The following is a 17,867-nucleotide window of genomic DNA, read 5'->3' on the forward strand; positions in this document are numbered from 1 at the left end:
ACAGCTGTGTGAAATCCCTGGCTGGGAATGGAGGTGGGATGGGGCTGGCTTGGGGGTGGGGTGATGCGTGGCTTTTGCCATGGCCTTCAGCCGGGGGGGATTCACGCTCTGCAGCGGGGTGTAATTACACGGTAAAAATGTCAGTATTGTATTGAACCAAGGCAATGGAGGCTGGAGCGCATCGTGTGTGTTCGGGCTGCCACATCTTGATGCTCGGGCTCGTCCGCGCCGGGCGATGCTTCCCGGGCCCGGGGAGCACCCGCTCCGGCGTGTGAGGCGCTCCCGCTCCGGCGTGTGAGGCGCTCCGGCGTGTGAGGCGCTCCCGCTCCGGCGTGTGAGGCGCTCCCGCGGTTGCCAGCGGCTCCGCGGGACACCTGTGTTTGGGGCGCCGCAGGTGTGCGGGCACCGGGGCTTCGGGGGGGCGGGATGGGGCGGTTCGTGAGCCGGCAGCGCCCACCGCGCCCGGGGCAGGGCCGGGCAGGGAGGGGGAGGCCCGCCCAGCCCTCGCCGCCCCGCGCCCGCTGTCAGTGCGAGGCGGGCCGGGCGCCCCAGACACTCCCTCGGCCGCCGCCTCCTCCCGCCCGGCGGCGGCAGCGGCAGCAGCGCCATCCATGGGGTCCGGCGGCCGCCGCGGCGCCACGGGGGCCAGGGCGCTGCCGCTGCTGCTCCTGCTGCTGCCCGCGCCGGCCGGCCCCGCCGCGCTGCCCCTGCCCGGTGAGTGCCCCCCGCCCCTTCCCCGGTCCGTGCCCCCGCTCCCTGCCCGGTGAGTGCCCCCCGATCCCTGCCCGGTGAGTGCCCCCCGCCCCTTCCCCGGTCCGTGCCCCCGCTCCCGGTCCCTGCTCGATGAGCGCCCCCCGCTCCCGGTCCCTGCCCGGTGAGTGCCCCCCGGTCCCGGTCCCTGCCCGGTGAGTGCCCCCCGCCCCTTCCCTTGCCCCGTGTGTGCGCCCGGGCCCGGCCCCCCGCTCGCCCCAGCCCCGCACCGCGGCTTCCCCCGCGGGCACCGCACGGTCCCGGCTCCTCTCTGGGCCGGCGGCCAAGGGAAGGGGAAGGGGCCGGTGCCGGTGTGAGGTGCGGCCGTGCCCGGCGCTGTTCGCAGGGCGCTCGGGCTCCGCGGGTGCTGCCACCGCCGCTTTCCCGGCGGTTCCCGCTGCCCTGGGAGCGGGGAGAGCCCCGGGACGGGGCACCTGGGGAGCGGGGTGTGGGCGCTGTGTGCCGCGGGTGAAGCTGCCTTCGGACCCCGCGGAACCAGCCCCGGAATTCTCCCGCCGCCGCCTCCTGCCAAGTTGAAGGCTGCGGTGTTTGCTCACAGTCTCGTTCCTGCAGGGTCTCTCTTCTGCTCGGGATGCTGTCACTGCAAGGGGAAATCTCTCTCTCTGTGCCTACGGATTTTTCCTAGCCCTCTTTTCCACGCATTAGCGATGCGGCTTCTTGTTGCGGTTCTTTACCGCACGGTGCAGATCACAGAGGGGCGGTGTAAAAATAACCCCGCTGAGCTGGGAGCTGCCATCCTGCCGCTGCCACGAGATCTGCTCCCTGTCTCTGTGTCCTGCCTTAGAGGGAAGCCCCTCCTTGCCGGGTGTTTTCTGGGAGTCCTCTTGCCGGGGCAGGTCTGTGCCCCTGGCTCGGGCAGGGCAGGGGAGAGCTGATGGTGCCGAGGGCACACAGCACGTGTGGCTGATGCCCCTTTATGCCCGCTGTCTGTCTGTCCTTCCTGCCCATCCTTTCTGTCTGCCCCACCTGCTGGAGACCCCTTAGCTATTGCTCGTACCCTTCCTTGCACGACTTCTTCCTTCAATTCACTGCCTCCCTATTTTTCACTGGCTTGACTTCTCTGCTTTGAGAGGGAGCCGATTCTGCTGCTCTTCCCAGCTGCTTCCCACTGTTTGCCCCCTTCTCCTTTCTTGCCGATGGCGGTATTTGGGACCCCATCACTGGAGCTGTGTGCACCTGAGAGCCAGGGAGGCACTGCTGCTCTAACACTGGCTCTCTGCCTTGTTCCTCACTGCCAAACCCCATTAGGAGTTAAAACCAAGAGAACACTTTCTGCAGTTGGCAGCTGCTGCAGTACCTACAGGCATTTTTTGTGATTGGGGGAAAGGAAAAAAAAAAAGAGCAGGATGAATGCTATAATTGTAAATGGGAGAAGTGCTGGCTGAAGTTTCCATTTGGAAAGTGATCCCCACCATAAAAAGTGGCTGGCTATTGAAGTAGCTGCTTTCTGCTGATACTCATGCACTGCTTCTTGTTGTAGGAGGCACTTTTTGTACCTGCATGGGGTGTTGCTCCTACAATTCTCCCTTTTAGCCAGTTGCTGGAAATCTTCCTGTCTCCGTGCTTCAGTTTTCTTCTGCTGTGTGAAAAGCTTGTGCTGATGTCTTCTGCTGCCTGTAACTTTTCTTCCTCTTCTGTCTACACTTCTTCATCTCCAGGACTTCTTCCTGTTGGTGTTTCCTTTTCTCTTCATTTCCTCTTCTCTGAAGTTTGCTGTGCTTTGAGATGGCTGGCCAGGTGATTTGGCAGTGCTGTTCCCCAGACACTATTCTTGTAGTAAAAAAAATTATTTTATGATTATACATCTGTTTAATGGTAAGTCAGTCTTTTAACTTGTTGGTGGTGACTTTGAAAGTACATTTCAATCCTCTCCCCTTGTTATTTTAAAAATCCTTGGGCTTCCTGCAGGAGATGCATGGATGTGATCAAGAACTCTTTCAATGACTGTTTTTTGTTTTTAATGTATTAACTCTTTCAATGACTGTTTTTAATCAGAAAGATTGACAATCTCTGATGAATCTCTGTGAACCTATCAGCTGAATTTCACAGAGCATCTAACCCTTACGAGATTGTTTTGGGTGCATTTATAAACGTGCACAAAAGCTTACCATGGGCTTATCTGAACTGCATACAAATATATCTCTGTGCAGGTAGAATATGACAGAAATTGAAGTGCAGATACTGTCTCTGCCTGTGTCTGTCCTGACACACAAAACCACACAATGTTCTTGTGGGCACCACAGAGAGGTGCTCAGCCTTGTCATCCCCTCGGGGATGTGCTCAGGAGATGTGCCCTGTTCTCCTGCTGCTGACATCCCTCCTGAGCCTGCTGTCTTTTCACAGATGTGGACGAGTGTGCCCTGGGGCTGGATGACTGCCACCCAGATGCTATTTGTCAAAACACCCCGAAGCTGTACAAGTGCATGTGCAAAATGGGTTACACCGGCGAAGGGAGGAAATGTGAAGGTAAAGGGAGCACAGCACAGCACTCTGGCTGTGCTAGCATGGAGCATTTCTAAGGAAATAGAGCCACTGGAAATAATGAAGGATGATTTTGAAATCAAAATAGTCATTGTTTTGTCACCTGATTCACTTCTTGTTTACAAAATCAAAGGCAAACCTTGCACGGATTTTCACCTGTTCATTTCACTCAGCCTGATAATGAGTTTGTTGTTTATGGCCTAAAAAGCATAAGGTAAAGCTGCCAGGGGGTTTCAGGGTTTTTTCTCAGTCATTCAGCAGGAAATGCATTAAATATAGTGCGTTTGCAAGACAATGACCATTTTGGACAGCAGTTGCTGCTCACATTTTGGCAGTCACATCTCTGTCTATAACACTCAGGCAAGCATCCATCATACTGACTTTTGCTTTATTCCTTAGACATTGATGAATGTGACAACGACTTCAATGGGGGCTGTGTCCACGAGTGTTTCAACATTCCAGGGAATTACCGCTGCACTTGCTACGATGGCTTCATGCTGGCTCACGATGGCCACAACTGCCTGGGTAAGGGGTGTGCTCACAGGCAGGGTGGGGGCTGCTGGAACACACCCTGTGGCTGCACCCATGGGGAACCTGCCCATCTCTTGGGCTCACTCAGTCCAGAGAGAGAGGAAATGTTGCTTGTGAGTCTAAGGGTTTTCAGGTATCATCCCAGTGTGGCTCTTTCCCCCCTCTGTAAATGGGGATATCTGTGCTGTATTTCTCTGGAGTGCTTTGGGTTTAAGTGGGCAAAATGCCACCTATTATTATGCTAAATGAGTTTATATAGAAGAACATGTGCTATCATTGTCCTCTCCGTCCCAGAGTTAGCTTAGGATCAGTTGTCAGATGTGTTTCCAGGCTTTGGGATCTTCTCTCTCAAATTTGTCTGTAATAGGGGGGCTTCTCATTCTGAGTATTCCCAAAAGGAGAGGATGTTTGGGAGTGTTTGTGATGGAGGCCATTGAAGAGCAGAGGGGCTGACCCTCGAGCTGGTGAAGCTGTCCTGCTTCCTGGGCACCCCTGTGCTCACCCTGTGCCACCTGTGCCATTTGCTTTTCCAGGGATGGCTCAGTTTCCCTCTAGTGCTGCACTCCGTGTGGATGTGCCTGGACACACCTCCATACCCAGGGCAGTCAGAAGGAACCTTGCCCTCCCTGCATGATTCCAGTTCATTTGGCTGGCTGCTCCCACTGGTGTGTGGCACATCAATCAGTGTGTGTGGGGGTCAGACCATCCCCAGGCTGTGTCTTCTGCAGGGACAAATCAGGAAACTCTGCAGTATTCAGTGGGATTGTGTTGGGTTTTTCCTGCTGGGAACCTGTTGCCTGCCCAGCTTTCTGCAGTGTAGGTGGAGGAGAGGGTGAACTCCCCAGGTTCCAAAAATCTCAATAAAGTAGAGAGGGAAACAAAATATCTGCGGATACTTTAAAATAACAGAACATCCATCTTATTTTAGCGTTTGTTTAAACACAGAGTGGAGTTCAGCTGAGGTTACCATGAAGGGCTGGATGTGAAGGAGCACTCTGCCTCTAACAATGGCACCAAAGGCATGTGTGCATTCTCCTTGTACCCAGGGCATGCTTCAGCTGAGCTCTTTGTGACCACTGACATAACCTAGGCCAAAACCTACCACCTGCTATGTCGCTGGGAAGCTGCTCAGCATTGCATGGCAGACCTATAAAATAAAATAAAACATAATGTCATTGACATACAGTGAGGTTTTTACCACTGATGTGCCAATTTTGAGTTGTGATGTAAACGTTAAATAAATATTTTGGCATGCAGCAAATTGGATCACATCTTCTCTTAATCTGTTTATTTACTTTGTTCACGCCAGGGTTGCCCTCCTCTCACCCTTATTTTTGAAGATCTCTGCTGTGTGCCTGGGTTTAAGCCAAATAGACAATTACTTGTTGGAAAGAGATGATTTTTTTGAAAGCTTTCCAAGGTCTGTAAGACAGAAACATCTGCTGGAGTTCAAATCTGTAGCACTAAAGACTCGTGGTGGCTGTTTATTCATGATTGTTTGCACATTCACATCACTGCAGAACTCTAAAATACTCAGCTTCTTTGTGATGGAAATATGTCAGCCGCTCTTTTTCTCCAGCAGGTCACATTCCTTTGCCTCCAATTGGCTTACTCACTGCTTTCAGTGGACATTAAATCTGTTGTAATACCATGTTATGCTTCTTACTAAAAGCCTCTCTTTCTCCTCTTTTTTTTAAAGGACAGCTGTTTTCTGCCAGAAATGCTACAATGTTAAATTAAAAACATTGTACTATTAGCCAGGAACAATGAACAGAACAGGGAGCAAACATGGTGCTGCAGATGAATTTGCAAATGAGACCAGTGCTTTGCCTCAGCAAGGTTTTGTTCTGTTTTTAAGGGTCTAAATGTTTTTTAGTTCCCACTAAATGTTCTGAAAATTAGACTAGGAGAAGTATTTGGCAGTCGTGGTTACAAAAACCTGTGCTTATTAAGGGGTACAATTCCAAAGAATTGGAGGTTGGGATGGGCATCCTGTTGTTCAAAGGCTTAGCTGAAGTTTTTCTACTCCTTGGTTCTCTTGGTTATCTTGCAAGCAGAGCCCTCCTGTGTTCTCTGGTGTTGTTGAGACTCTGAATGTTGCAAAATCAACATTAAAACTGCTTCCAGAACTTCTGCTCCTGTCCTTGACTGCAGTCAGTCAGCACAGGAGCAGCCCTGACGAAGAGTGATGATGTCCTAGGCTTGAGGGAGGAGGGTGATAAACCAAGCACCAGAAGAGATATGGTGTGTGAATTCTAGCTAGGCTGAAAGTAAGGAGCAGGGGATAGGTTTTTAGCTGAATTTATTTTGAGGCTTGTGTTTTTCTTGTTCCACCTTTGCTTTAGGATGTGGAGCTTCCTGGGAAAAAGAAATCTCAAATTGGAGAACCAAAACCAGTATAACCTTTAAAGCTTGGATGGGTTTGGAGCCAAAGGGTGGCTGTCCCATGGAGGCAGCCAGAGCCACATGTGCTTGCTGAGCTGGATGTGCTTGGGCTGTGGCTTGGGGGTGCACTGAGGGCAGGGAATGTTCCCTGGGTACTGGGGCTCCTGGGCTGGCTCTGCCAGGGCTGTACCATCAGCTCTGCTGGGCTGGCTCTCGGGCAGACTGCACACCCGGGAAATGTGCGTGCAGCTGCAGAAATGCCCTTTCCCAAGGCTGACAGCACAGCAGCACCCACAGGGCAGCCGGGGTGTCTCAGCTGCCTGGGTGCCTCCAGCCCGAGCTGGTGTCTGTCTGTCTGTACCGTGGTGAGGGCACAAAGCTCATCTCTGTCCTTCCCTCTCTCTTTCAGACACAGACGAGTGCATGTTCAACAACGGTGGCTGCCAGCACGTTTGTGTCAACACGGTGGGGAGCTACGAGTGCCGCTGCAAGGAGGGATTCTTCCTCAGCGACAACCAGCACACCTGCATCCACCGCTCCGAAGGTACCGCCCCGCCCCTGCCGGCGGCAAGAGCCACAAACCAGCTTCAGAAGTGTTCTTAGGTTGATGTTTTCAAAACTGTGAAGGGGCTTCAAGTCCTCGCTGCTTTTGAAAGGAGCAGTGTGTCAGGATCTTCTAAGTGGCTTTGAAGGGCTGCATCCCTTCCTCTCTTTGATGCCGGCTGTGTCTGCGGTGCTGAGCCTGCTGAAGGCTGTGCTGCTGCACCCCCGGGTCCCTGCTGCTCTGCTGGGCACCAAAACTCTGCCCTAACCCAGGGAACGGCGACAAATGGAAGTTCTGGGCATTTTCAGTGGCTTTAGTTACAGGGCAATAGCTGCACTACCTTCAGATACCTTTTAGATTCCCTGTAGAATGTTTAGGTTTCAGCGAAGAGATTTATTGTTTGTCAGCCCCAAAGGTATTCAAATCTCGTGCTTTGTTTTGAGTGAAACCTTTGTGAAGCGACCTTTGAGAGATCAGAGTCTTGGATATCTAATTAGGCATCAGATGGAACAAAATTATTTTGGATGCCCTTAGGGAATGCTTTAAAGTGGTTGCTCAGATCAGGGAGTTGTCCATTGAACTGTACAGTGAAAATCTCAGTAAGAAGGGCTTAGAGCTGCAAGGCTTTCTTTAATCTATGGCTTATTGTTGGCATAACTATAAGAGGAATCTGAGCATGAATAAACAAATCTCACTCTAAAAATCCCCAAAGTGAAGAGATCAACATTTGTAGACATATATGGCCATACATAGATGAGGGTGCTGAGGTGGCTGCCATCTGACAGAGCTGAATTGATCTTCTGTTTGGATTAGGAATTTGTGTCCTCAGCTCCTCGGGCCCTGGGCTTGGTCCCACAGGGGTCTGGTTCAGGCTGCCACTGCAGGGGCTGGCCCAGAGTGGGGACAGGCAGGAGGGCAGCAGAGCTGGGACAAGGCACAGCAGGGCTGTGGGTTCTTGTGCACCCATGGAGGGGCTCTCTAAGGACTGAAATTGGTTGCTTGAACTCCTTGTCGTGTCTGATGCCGAGAGAGGAAAAACTTCCAACTCTTTTTTCATACTTGCTGCTGCTTGAGTACCTTCTACTCTCTTGAACTGACAGCAGCAGCATTCCCTGTCACTAATATTTGCTCCCTTATTTGTACCTTTGGAATTCTGTCTCTTTTCTTCAAGATACATTTAATTTCTCTTAATGTTCTTTTCCCTAAAAGGCCCTTTTTTCACAATACCAAACATCCACAAAACATAGGTATTTTTCTTTGAAAAGGAAAAAAAGGGTACAAAAAAGATGGATTTTTTTTCCATAAAACCTATGTAATAGAATACATATTTATCAAAACCAGTCTTAAGAAAAAACCTCAGCTCACTCTTTTGCCTGTTTTTTTTTTTTTTTTTTTTTCTTCTTAGTAAAACATTGAGGTACTTGTTTTGCTTTCTTTAGAAGCCATTTTTTCAGGTTTCATGCTGTGACTCTTTCCCTTCTACCTTGCCCCGTCCCCCGTTCATTACTGTAAAGTGCTGCTGAGGAATCCCCACCTTTTTTTTACCTTTTTTTTTTCCCTTGGGTGGGCATGTCTGTTTTAAGCCAAATCTCACTTCTTTATCTTTGCCCTCACTTTGTTCTCTGCTTTTCTGCTCATTTCTGTGACTTGTGTATGCATTGCTCAGTGTTTGTACTTTGTTGGTTCTGAGACCTCACAGCATTGATCAAAGCAGATTTTGGCTCCTACTGCCTAGACCATCTATTCAGTTTTGCTTCTTATCTGTAAAGTGAGGGAATATTTCCTTCCCTGTCTCCCAGACCCATTAAGATTTTCATATATCAATGTCTGGGAGACCTTCCCTGTGGGCTGCAATATTGGCATTTAAACACACAGAAGCAGAGGGACCTGGAGGTTAAACCACAGGAAATGAAGGTGTCCTGGGAAGCTGTGTACAGTCCTATTTTTTATCCTTGTTTTCCTGCTGGAATGGGCTGCTCTTCATCTGTGTGGGAGAAGGAATTACCCAGGGAGGCTGTTAAAGCAGCTGGCAGGGCAGCCATGCTGGTGCATCTCATTTCTGGGTTCCACTTGCTCCATATTAGGGAATACAAAAACTTGAGGGAAAAGAGAATTTTTTTTGTGAGTAAATACCTGGTGCATCTTTGTGGCTGCTGTTGCTCTGGATGGCAAATCGTGCTGCTCTCCCTTGTGGTATCTCACAGTCATAGCTCTGCTGGTTGGTCTGGATTGGTGGAATGGAGGGGATCTGTGGGATGAAAGTCACGTTGGAATCCTGTGTGAACTCACACACAGGGCACCATCCCAGCTGTCCCTCCTGAAGCCTTGGCTGCAGGGAACAGGGAGAGCTGGAGAGCTTTTGGGGAAAAGTTGCCTTAACACAAGCATGTAAAAAATGTGGTGAAAGACTAAAGCATTCCTGGGGTGTCCTGCTCTGCTGGCTGTGCTGATGCTCCTCACCATTTTTCTGTTCTCTCAGAATGTCTGATAGCTCTTTGTTCCATTGCATCCTCTCTCTCTGTCCTACAGAATGGCTGCTTGAGCCTGCCTTAATGCTCTTAGCAGATTGAGAATGTTGTCCTGACACCTTCTGTGCAAAAAAAAAAAAAAATTTAAACCCAGATCATACATGTAAGAGATTAATTTAGTGTGACCTGATAGGGAAATATTGCTGGCTTTTTTTGCCTGTGCTTTGCCAGTGACAGGAGTGCTCAGATCTCAGGTTTGCTGGGTAACTTCAAGAAGGTCCTGTTGTCAGAAAGGTCTCACCTGGCTCGGGGTCTGCTCAACCACAAAGGCACTGGAGTCACCTCTCCTGGCTGAGTGGGACAATCCAGAGCCATCCATCACCAGATATTTGTGTGTCTGTAGGGCAGGGTCTCCTACAGGAGAAATTGTCTATCTGGGAAGTGTGTGGGGAGATTTGACTGAAATTTGGTTAGGGTTTGTTTCTGGACCACAGTCTGCCATTGCAACAGCACTGGAACAATGTGACCTAGGAGACTTTGTGTGCACCCAGGAGTTTGCACCCACACAGCATTTATGGCTTTACAGACATCTCTTTAATACAACCTTGTAAAACGGGACTGAGAGAGATCTACCAGCTTTGGAAACAAGAGCAGTCCCAAAGTAAATGCTGGAATGTGTGGATGTGGGTATCCTCTATGAAACTGCCTTTCAGGTCAGCCAGATTTTGGTGGGTTTGGTGGAGTACCTTGTTCCACAATGGATACCTTGTTATTAAAATGCATCCTGGTCTGGAAAGCACAGTTTGAGCTTTCTGTGGAGACCTGATTGAAGTCTGCTCACTCAGAATGGAGCAATCCCAAATGGAGCATATAAACCATTTGTTTGGTGCCAGTGAACTTTACCAAAGTACCTGCTTGAGCAGTTTCCCCTTTGGTAGCTCAATAGAGACAAAAGAATAACTTTGTTGACAGAAACTAAGCTGCTAATTCTTTTAATGCTCTCTAACCCCTCCGAGCTAACAGACCAAACCATGCTGCATGCTTAAGAGCAGAACTTTCACAAAAACACCAGAGCTAATGAGGCTAATTTGTGGCCTCATGGGTTGTCTCCTTCCTTGACTGACACAATAATGGGTGACAGCTTTCCTGTGGGCTCCTTGGGCTGTGCCTGTGTGCTGCAGGATTTGAAGCCTCATTGTCTTGCTGGACTTGTGGAGAGCTCTCACTGTGGGAAAGGAATCAAAAAGCCAGTAGAGCAGAATAATCTGGGCTCTGCAATGTCCATTCTTTTGTTGCTTAAAGCTGTCTTAATAGAGAAAGGGTCCTGTAGCTGGTGCTCCAGGGGGTGAGAATAGCAGTGTGGAAAAAGGACCTAATTGAAGTGGAGTGGAATAATGGTGACCTCTGCCTCACAATGCAGTGGGTTTGCTTCACTTAGTAGTAAGGCTGAAAAAAGGGCTGTGTAAGTTTAAAAAATATACACGGTGTGGAACTGACAGTCCCTTTCCTGCAGCATGGTCACCCTTGCTCTTCTGCTCCTGATTGTGCCTCTGCTCAGCTCCAGAGAAGTTCACTGGGGTGGTGTGGGATGAGCCCTTGCAGCCAAACCATGTTCCACTTGGTCTTCATAAATGAAATGTTCTCACTGGGAAGAAAGAGCATTTTGGTGTAACTTGTCCTTTTCAAGCCAAATGTGCCCAGGCAGAGAATTTGATGGTAAAGGTGTGCTCTCTGTATACCCCAGGAGAACATTCAGATGTCTTCTCTTTCCTGGTTTTGTAGCACTGTAGAGGACTCCATCAAAACCCAGTGGTATTCTGTTAAAAGCACACCTATTTGTTTAATTTGGTCTGTTGATCCCATTGGGTAACTCAGCCAGCTGCTGGGTGTTTTTGTGTTGTGTGTGTGCAGGCTGTACCACCTTCTTGCAAATGGCAAAGACGCTGATTGCACTGAGCCATGGAGCAAGGGGAAAGAAGCTCTGGCAATAATTTTAGAAATTATTCCTCCCTGTTTAATTGACTTAATATTTTTTGCAGAGGCTAGGAAAAACACTCTGGCAATTGACTGCTGTGCACGAGCTGGCAGAGATAAAAATGACAGGAGGTGTAGCAAAAGAAATCCAGTCATCAGCGTCACACTGGTTCTTCATTTGGTTAAAGCAGACACTGGCACTAAATTCTGTCTAACTGGGAAGGTGTGCAGAAATACACAACACTGTGATAATACCCAGTGAGGTTATCTTGGGTGGTGTGTCCTGAAATCAGAAAAAAAAAATTGAAAACAAAATGGTTAACAATAAAGAAAATTAATGTACAGCATGTGTGCAATCTGCACATTGGCCTGCTCTGAGCTAGGACTCATCACTTGGTCACTGCTGAGATAGGTTATGACTCTGGGAATCTGCTTTGTAAGCCAGGAATTGAAATTAGGATGACCCTTGTGATTGCTGTTCTAAACATTCCTGTGTCTGCTGGCTGCTCTTATAAGCAGAGAAATAAGAACTTAATTTTAGACTTGGACATTGCCACATTTGTAAAAGAAATGAGGAGGTTTTATGAACACCTAAAAGGATCAACTGAGAGCATTGGATGAGTATGCAGGTGCTGTACAAATCTGTGGATGTTGCTCTTTGACCTTGCAGTCAAAGAACAGGCACAGAAAAGATCACAGAAGGAGAAACCTTGGGGCCAGTGACTTTGCAGGACTGGACTCACTGCCTTTGCTCTCTGTAAGCTGAAACTTCTTGTCCCAACCCTGCAGAGTCTTCCCAGAGCTAGAGACTTAGTCTGTGTGTGTGTGTTGAAGTGACCTTGTTGCCTGCACACAGAGCTGCTGAGGGTGCTGATGCTCTGGTACCTTTCCTGTTTTACAGAAGGCATGAGCTGCATGAACAAAGACCATGGCTGTGCCCACATCTGCAGAGAAACACCCAAAGGAGGAGTTGCCTGTGAATGCCGACCGGGATTTGAGCTGTCCAAGAACCAGAGGAGCTGCATTTGTAGGCAACATTCTGCATGTGCTTATGGTTCCCAAAGTGAACAAATAGCGTTCTGTTTGCAGTCAGATGGGACTTGGTGTGTTTTAGCTAACATGACACACCTGAGCTGTGTGTGTTTGAACTGAACCAGAATTGATGTCTTTTCTGGATGCTGTCACACAGGTCTGTTGATTGCTGTAGTGTCTGTAGTTTGGGAGTTGTGCCATCACTCATAACACCTGGAAGTTCAGCTCCATGAGACAGCTGTGCAGTGTCTCACTGTCACAGAGCCCTTCAGGACAGGGGTGCATTGGATGCTCAGGTGGCAGTGGGGTTGCACAGTGTCCCTCAGAGGTGCTGGAAGTGAGAGTGCCATGTGTTTTCTCCCCAGTGACATGCAACCACGGCAACGGGGGCTGCCAGCACACGTGTGACGATGCTGAGCACGGGCCCGTCTGTGGCTGCCACCCCAAGTACGTCATGCACGTGGATGGCAAAACCTGCCTGGGTCAGTATGCACTGCAGGGAAGGGCTTTTCTGGGGATGGCCAGCTCCAGGAGGGTGTGGTGGTGCTGTGTGGGCAAGATTAGTGCTCCTCATAATGGTATGGCTAGAAAATGTCAAGGAGTTCAAAGTTAAGGAACCTGATAGTGCATGGGTGAGTTGGTTGGGTCCAGGCAAGTTATGCTTCCCTATTTAAGTAGCTACCTAATACTATTGCAACCTGTAATTATCACTGGTCCCCCTGAAACAGGAGGCCTGTCACCAACCAAAGCAGGCTTCCTTCCCTCTGGGATGTCTTGGGTTCAGTTTCTTCAGTAGTGTGAGCGAGGAGTACGTCTGTAAAAACTGGGACTCTGAAATCAATTGATGTGTAGTTTTGGGAAGGCAGTTATCCAGTAAAGAAAGCACTTAGGATTTATAAACTCTTGCAGTCTCTGGAAGAGTTTGTTGTCTGTTGATTGAAATCAAATGCTGAGGAATGACTGGCTGGTTGTTGTAATTAGCCCACGATGGATGATGACAGCGCACTCCTAACAGAGCAGCTCAGTCAGCTCTTTCATCTTGCTGCTGTTCACTACATCTGTAGCACATCTTTTGTTTTGTTAAGGATACTGAAGCAAACATGACTTGTAAGGAAGCCACAAAAGCAAAACATTCTCATGGTTTTGACTGAAGGGTCTTCATGATTTTTATTACTACTTGCTCTTTAAAAATAACTTATTTCTGCCTGGTCAGTTCTGACTGTCCCTGATTCAGTGTGTGATGGAGCTGTTTGTGTGTGTTGGATGTCAGATGAGCCAGGGCACCTTTACTCACTTGCTTTTTTTGTGTTCCTTACAGAGAGGGAAGAAGCTGCTGTTGAAGTTTCTGAGGGAAACACCACAGCAGCAGCTGATGTGGACAAGAGAGTGAAGCGACGCTTGCTTATGGGTAAAAGTGCTGATGCAAAATAATTCTGCTGTCTGTTGAAACCTTTTAGACTGAAGAATTAGTGTGGGGCTTTTTTGGTTTTTCATGGTAACCTTCAGCTCTGGGCTGAATTCTGACTGATGAATCCGCTCTCTCTTCAGGAAGTAATATTATTCCCTAGTGTTCAGACATGCAATGAATAGCCTTATTTTTGAAAAGAATGACAGAGGAAGAAAGAAGATGCACTCTGTCTTTCCTTGGAGGTTGGACATAGCCTGCCAATACTGCATGTGAGATGAGAGACTGGAAAGGAATAAACCAGTAAAGCTCTCAAAATTTGACAATAAGTAGCATATGCTTGATGCTGCAGAAAATAAGGATACAGAGCTAGAAAGTAGATTTCAAAAAGCAGACATAAAAAAGTGTTCTTTGCAGCTCTCTCAATCAATACATGTAAAATTGTATTTGTCCAGCCAGTAAGACTGATTAAGGTGGTTAGACTGATGACAAGAGGATGAATTCAAAAAAGAGTGAGTTATTTCTGTTTGGTTGGATATGAAGGACTGTGTTTTAGGAGTGCTCACTAGCAAGGTTTGGTGAGATTCAGGCATGGTTTGCATAGCAGGAAGTTTGTTAAGGATAGTTAGTAAGGAGAATTAGTAAGTTAGAGGAACAAACTTTGGTTGGAATGGCACCTGGGCTCCCAGGCTGAGGGGATGCTCATGAGGATGTTACTCACCATGACTGGGAGCACAGGTAGTAGGGAAGATGAGTTGGGAGAGATTCAAGAAAACTCATTTAGTAGTGCTGAGTGTGACCAGGTGTCTCAGGGGATCAGCCAAAATCCACTGTGGGCATAGGGAAACTGACTGGCAGTAACAGATTCATCACCAAGCAGCAGGGATTTGTGTTTCAGACACAAATGGAATACCCAGAAGGCAGAGTTTTGGTTTGTAAAGTTCCCACAAAAAGCCTGGAAGTAGCTGAGGCAGAGATTATGCCAACACATGTATTTAGCAGTTGTTTGTGTGTTCTGGGCTGAATGTTTGAAAAGCAATGTGTTGGGACTGTGCCTTGTGTCCCATGATGTTTCTTGGTGCCACTGTGATTTCCCTGGGGAACCTGAACTCTGTCTCGTTGCCAGAGACGTGCGCGGTGAACAACGGCGGCTGCGACCGCACCTGTAAGGACACCTCCACCGGAGTGCACTGCAGCTGCCCCGTGGGCTTCACACTCCAGTTCGATGGCAAGACGTGCAAAGGTGGGCTTTATATTCCTGCTAGGTGCTCCCAGGTCCTGTAAGATACACACCTCCAAACAGAGGCAGCCCAGTGCCCAGAGGAAAGCCGCTGTGTGCAGTCTGACCGCAGGAGGGATTGCACGGGGGTAGAGGCTGAGGTTTCCTTCACATCACGTGCAGAGAATCTCTTCTTCTCTGCCCTCCTGCTCTCCACCTCCCGTGCCTCGTTTTCCAGAGGTCAGATTTGGGAGAGCTAAACCAGCTCTGTTGGCAGCAGAGGTCAGCACTGGCTGAGGCTGGCATGTGTGGGGGAGCTCACAGGTACCCAGCCCCAGCCTGGCTGGGCATCAGGAGACTTGGTGAGTAAATACCAGTGTGTAAACAGGGATGTGTTTTATAAATATGCACTGCTCCAAGCAGCTCTAATGAGAGCTCTGGCAAGCAGCAAAGGCACGCTTAGGTTGTATATTATATTGCTTTTCCAGTAATTAGATGTTAAGGCTGTTCTGCTAAGTAAAAATGATGAAATCCTCAGGCCTGAGTCAATTAATATTAGATAAAGGCCTCATTCTAATGTTGCCATGAAAAGGACAGGGTAGTTCAGGAAGTCTCTGCCTGAGATTTCTGCAGGGCTTACAGAAAGGAAACGGAGAGAATGTTTAAAATACTAAAACCTCTTAGAGAGCCTTGGAGCCAAAGTGTTTCCAAACATAATTTAGGGAATGGTCTTTTATGAATGCATTACCTAAATGCAACTGGCAGGAATACATTAAATGAGAGCAAATAACACTGTCCTGGGGCTGAATGGGCTGGATCATTCTTAAGAGTTGGATCTGATCTTCCTTTCTTCCTTAATTTGTGGGAGTCTCAACTAGATTTTGTTTCTGGGCTCCTCCAACTGACTGGACGTGACTATTTTCTGAATCTGGCAGTGGGAGTAGGTTGAGTGCTGAAGCTCTGTGTTAATTTGCTGAAGCCTTTTTATTTTTTTTTTTTGTTACAGATATTGATGAATGCCAGTCCAATAATGGAGGCTGTGATCATTTCTGTAAAAACACTGTTGGCAGTTTTGATTGCAGCTGCAGAAAAGGATTTAAATTATTAACAGATGAGAAGTCCTGTCAAGGTATGTGCACTGGAGAGATAATGGTACGACAAAAGTAGGACAAATCAGCATGGCTTGGACATCTACTACCATGATGAAGTGATAATGGACTCCAGAATAATTTCCATTCCTCAGTTTGGATTTTTTTCTTCTGAAACAGCTGTTGAGTTAATCCAGTTGGCTTGATGCTATTGTAGGAGATAAGTTTAATGGTGCAGTGAGCTATTATCTGGAAGGGACAGAGACAGCATCATATTAACAAGCTCTCTATGAGGCTAATGCTTTCCCCCCACCTTGATGATCTTAAAATAATTTACAGGGAAAAATAGGCAATGTCTCTCTCTCCATCTTTCTGACTGATTCACCATTGCAGTGAAACTATTATTTCTTAATAGGACATTTAGTTGCCATGAGCTCATTATTAAAGGAGAAAGGTATAATGTGATCTATGAAATTATAGGTCTGTAGACAGAGTGGAATCTCTGTTCCCTAAAACATCACAGAGCATTTACTTTTGAGGATGACATGGATTTTTCCTGTGAGACCTACAAAGCATATTTCCTTTGCTCTAAGTGGTTTATACATATAGGTTTAGCAATTCTATTTAAGCTGCTTAAATGCACAAAAAAATGTGAAGATCAGAATGGTCTGTGGTTGTGGAAAAGCAACAGGATGAAACAATGTCAATTCAGTCAGCCAAATGGTGAATTATGTGATTTCCTAGGCAACCAGATGACATTAAAGGTGAATTTCAGAAAACCGAACTGACCAAGAGAAAGCAATTTTCACCTGAGTTTTTGGTGTATTCTTATCCTTTATAAACAGGCAAAGAAGGACAACTATTTATATGGAAAAAACTTACTGGATAAACATCTGATTTTTGAGATAGTTGGGGTTTTACTTAAATGAAATCTGTTTATGATTGTATCTTAAAGACTTGCATCTCCCTTTTGCTCCTGTTGCTTTTCCTAGACTGTTTCAAAAGTGATATCATGCTGCATGCTAAAGCCCAAGAAAAAAGACTGATGAAAAGTGCTAGTGAAGTTGCTGTGAACTTTTTTTGTGTCTTGCAACATTCTTACCAGGCATGAAAAATGTACTAGCACAGAAATTTTAGGTACTTTTGATGATATAATGGATGTTCATTCTCAGAGAGCACAGTGATTTTCAGCAGACCTAAATCAGGCGCTGTGTATTCATATAGAACTTCATTTAGGGAGGAAAAAACAAAGGCAATGCTTTCCTTCATAGACTTAATTTCTATGTAGAGTAATCCTAATGAAATAAGAGTTTTGTCAGCAGCTTTTTTCTCCCATAGAAGAGAAATAATTTGATTTAAACATAATTGTAAAAATGTAACAGCAGTTTTTGAGCTTGCCAAGGAAAAGCTTGTTCGGCAAACAGAGCATTCTTTTAAAAACCATCATTTCATTATGTTACACGATGTGCTTTGAAAGAATCTGCTTAGCTGCCATAGATCTGCACATGCCTGCAGCTGCTGGCTCCTCAGGGCTCCCTGGGCAGCCTGGGAGGTGCTGATGCCCCCTTTGTCCCCTGCAGACATCGACGAGTGCTCCTTCGAGCGGGCGTGCGACCACACGTGCATCAACCACCCCGGCACCTTCCAGTGCTCCTGCAACAAGGGATATGCCCTCTATGGCTTCACCCACTGTGGAGGTGAGTCACAGACACAGCACAGCCCCTGGGACAGGGGCAGCCTCCCCCTGTCCCTGCAGGACACAAACTGAGGCAGACCCAGGTGTCCTACGGAGTAAATTTTACCCCTTGCTGTGATAATGAGGAAAGGAAAAGGGGAAACTGATCCTGCTTATTCCTGTCTTTGCTCAAGTGATTTTGCCTTTACACCCTGCAAGGGAACTGTAACTATTAGGACAAAGTGATGGGTTTTGTGCTTGGATCTGAAGTCCATAATTCAATACAGTTTGCAC

General features: G+C 47.7%; 1 protein-coding gene across 1 annotated transcript in view; it reads left to right on the forward strand.

Moving 5' to 3' along the window:
• Positions 1-605: 605 nt before the first annotated feature.
• Positions 606-17,867, forward strand: part of SCUBE2 (signal peptide, CUB domain and EGF like domain containing 2) — a 38,725-nt gene continuing 21,463 nt past the window's right edge. The window contains exons 1-10 of the mRNA XM_066551622.1: positions 606-714; positions 3,115-3,237; positions 3,652-3,777; positions 6,578-6,712; positions 12,056-12,181; positions 12,552-12,668; positions 13,505-13,594; positions 14,718-14,834; positions 15,817-15,939; positions 17,479-17,595. Of these exons, the coding sequence (XP_066407719.1) occupies positions 612-714; positions 3,115-3,237; positions 3,652-3,777; positions 6,578-6,712; positions 12,056-12,181; positions 12,552-12,668; positions 13,505-13,594; positions 14,718-14,834; positions 15,817-15,939; positions 17,479-17,595 (1,177 nt within the window). The 5' untranslated portion in view covers positions 606-611. The remainder of the gene's footprint in view (positions 715-3,114; positions 3,238-3,651; positions 3,778-6,577; positions 6,713-12,055; positions 12,182-12,551; positions 12,669-13,504; positions 13,595-14,717; positions 14,835-15,816; positions 15,940-17,478; positions 17,596-17,867) is intronic.

The sequence above is a fragment of the Molothrus aeneus genome, chromosome 6 (assembly GCF_037042795.1).
Source record: "Molothrus aeneus isolate 106 chromosome 6, BPBGC_Maene_1.0, whole genome shotgun sequence".
NCBI lineage: Eukaryota > Metazoa > Chordata > Aves > Passeriformes > Icteridae > Molothrus > Molothrus aeneus.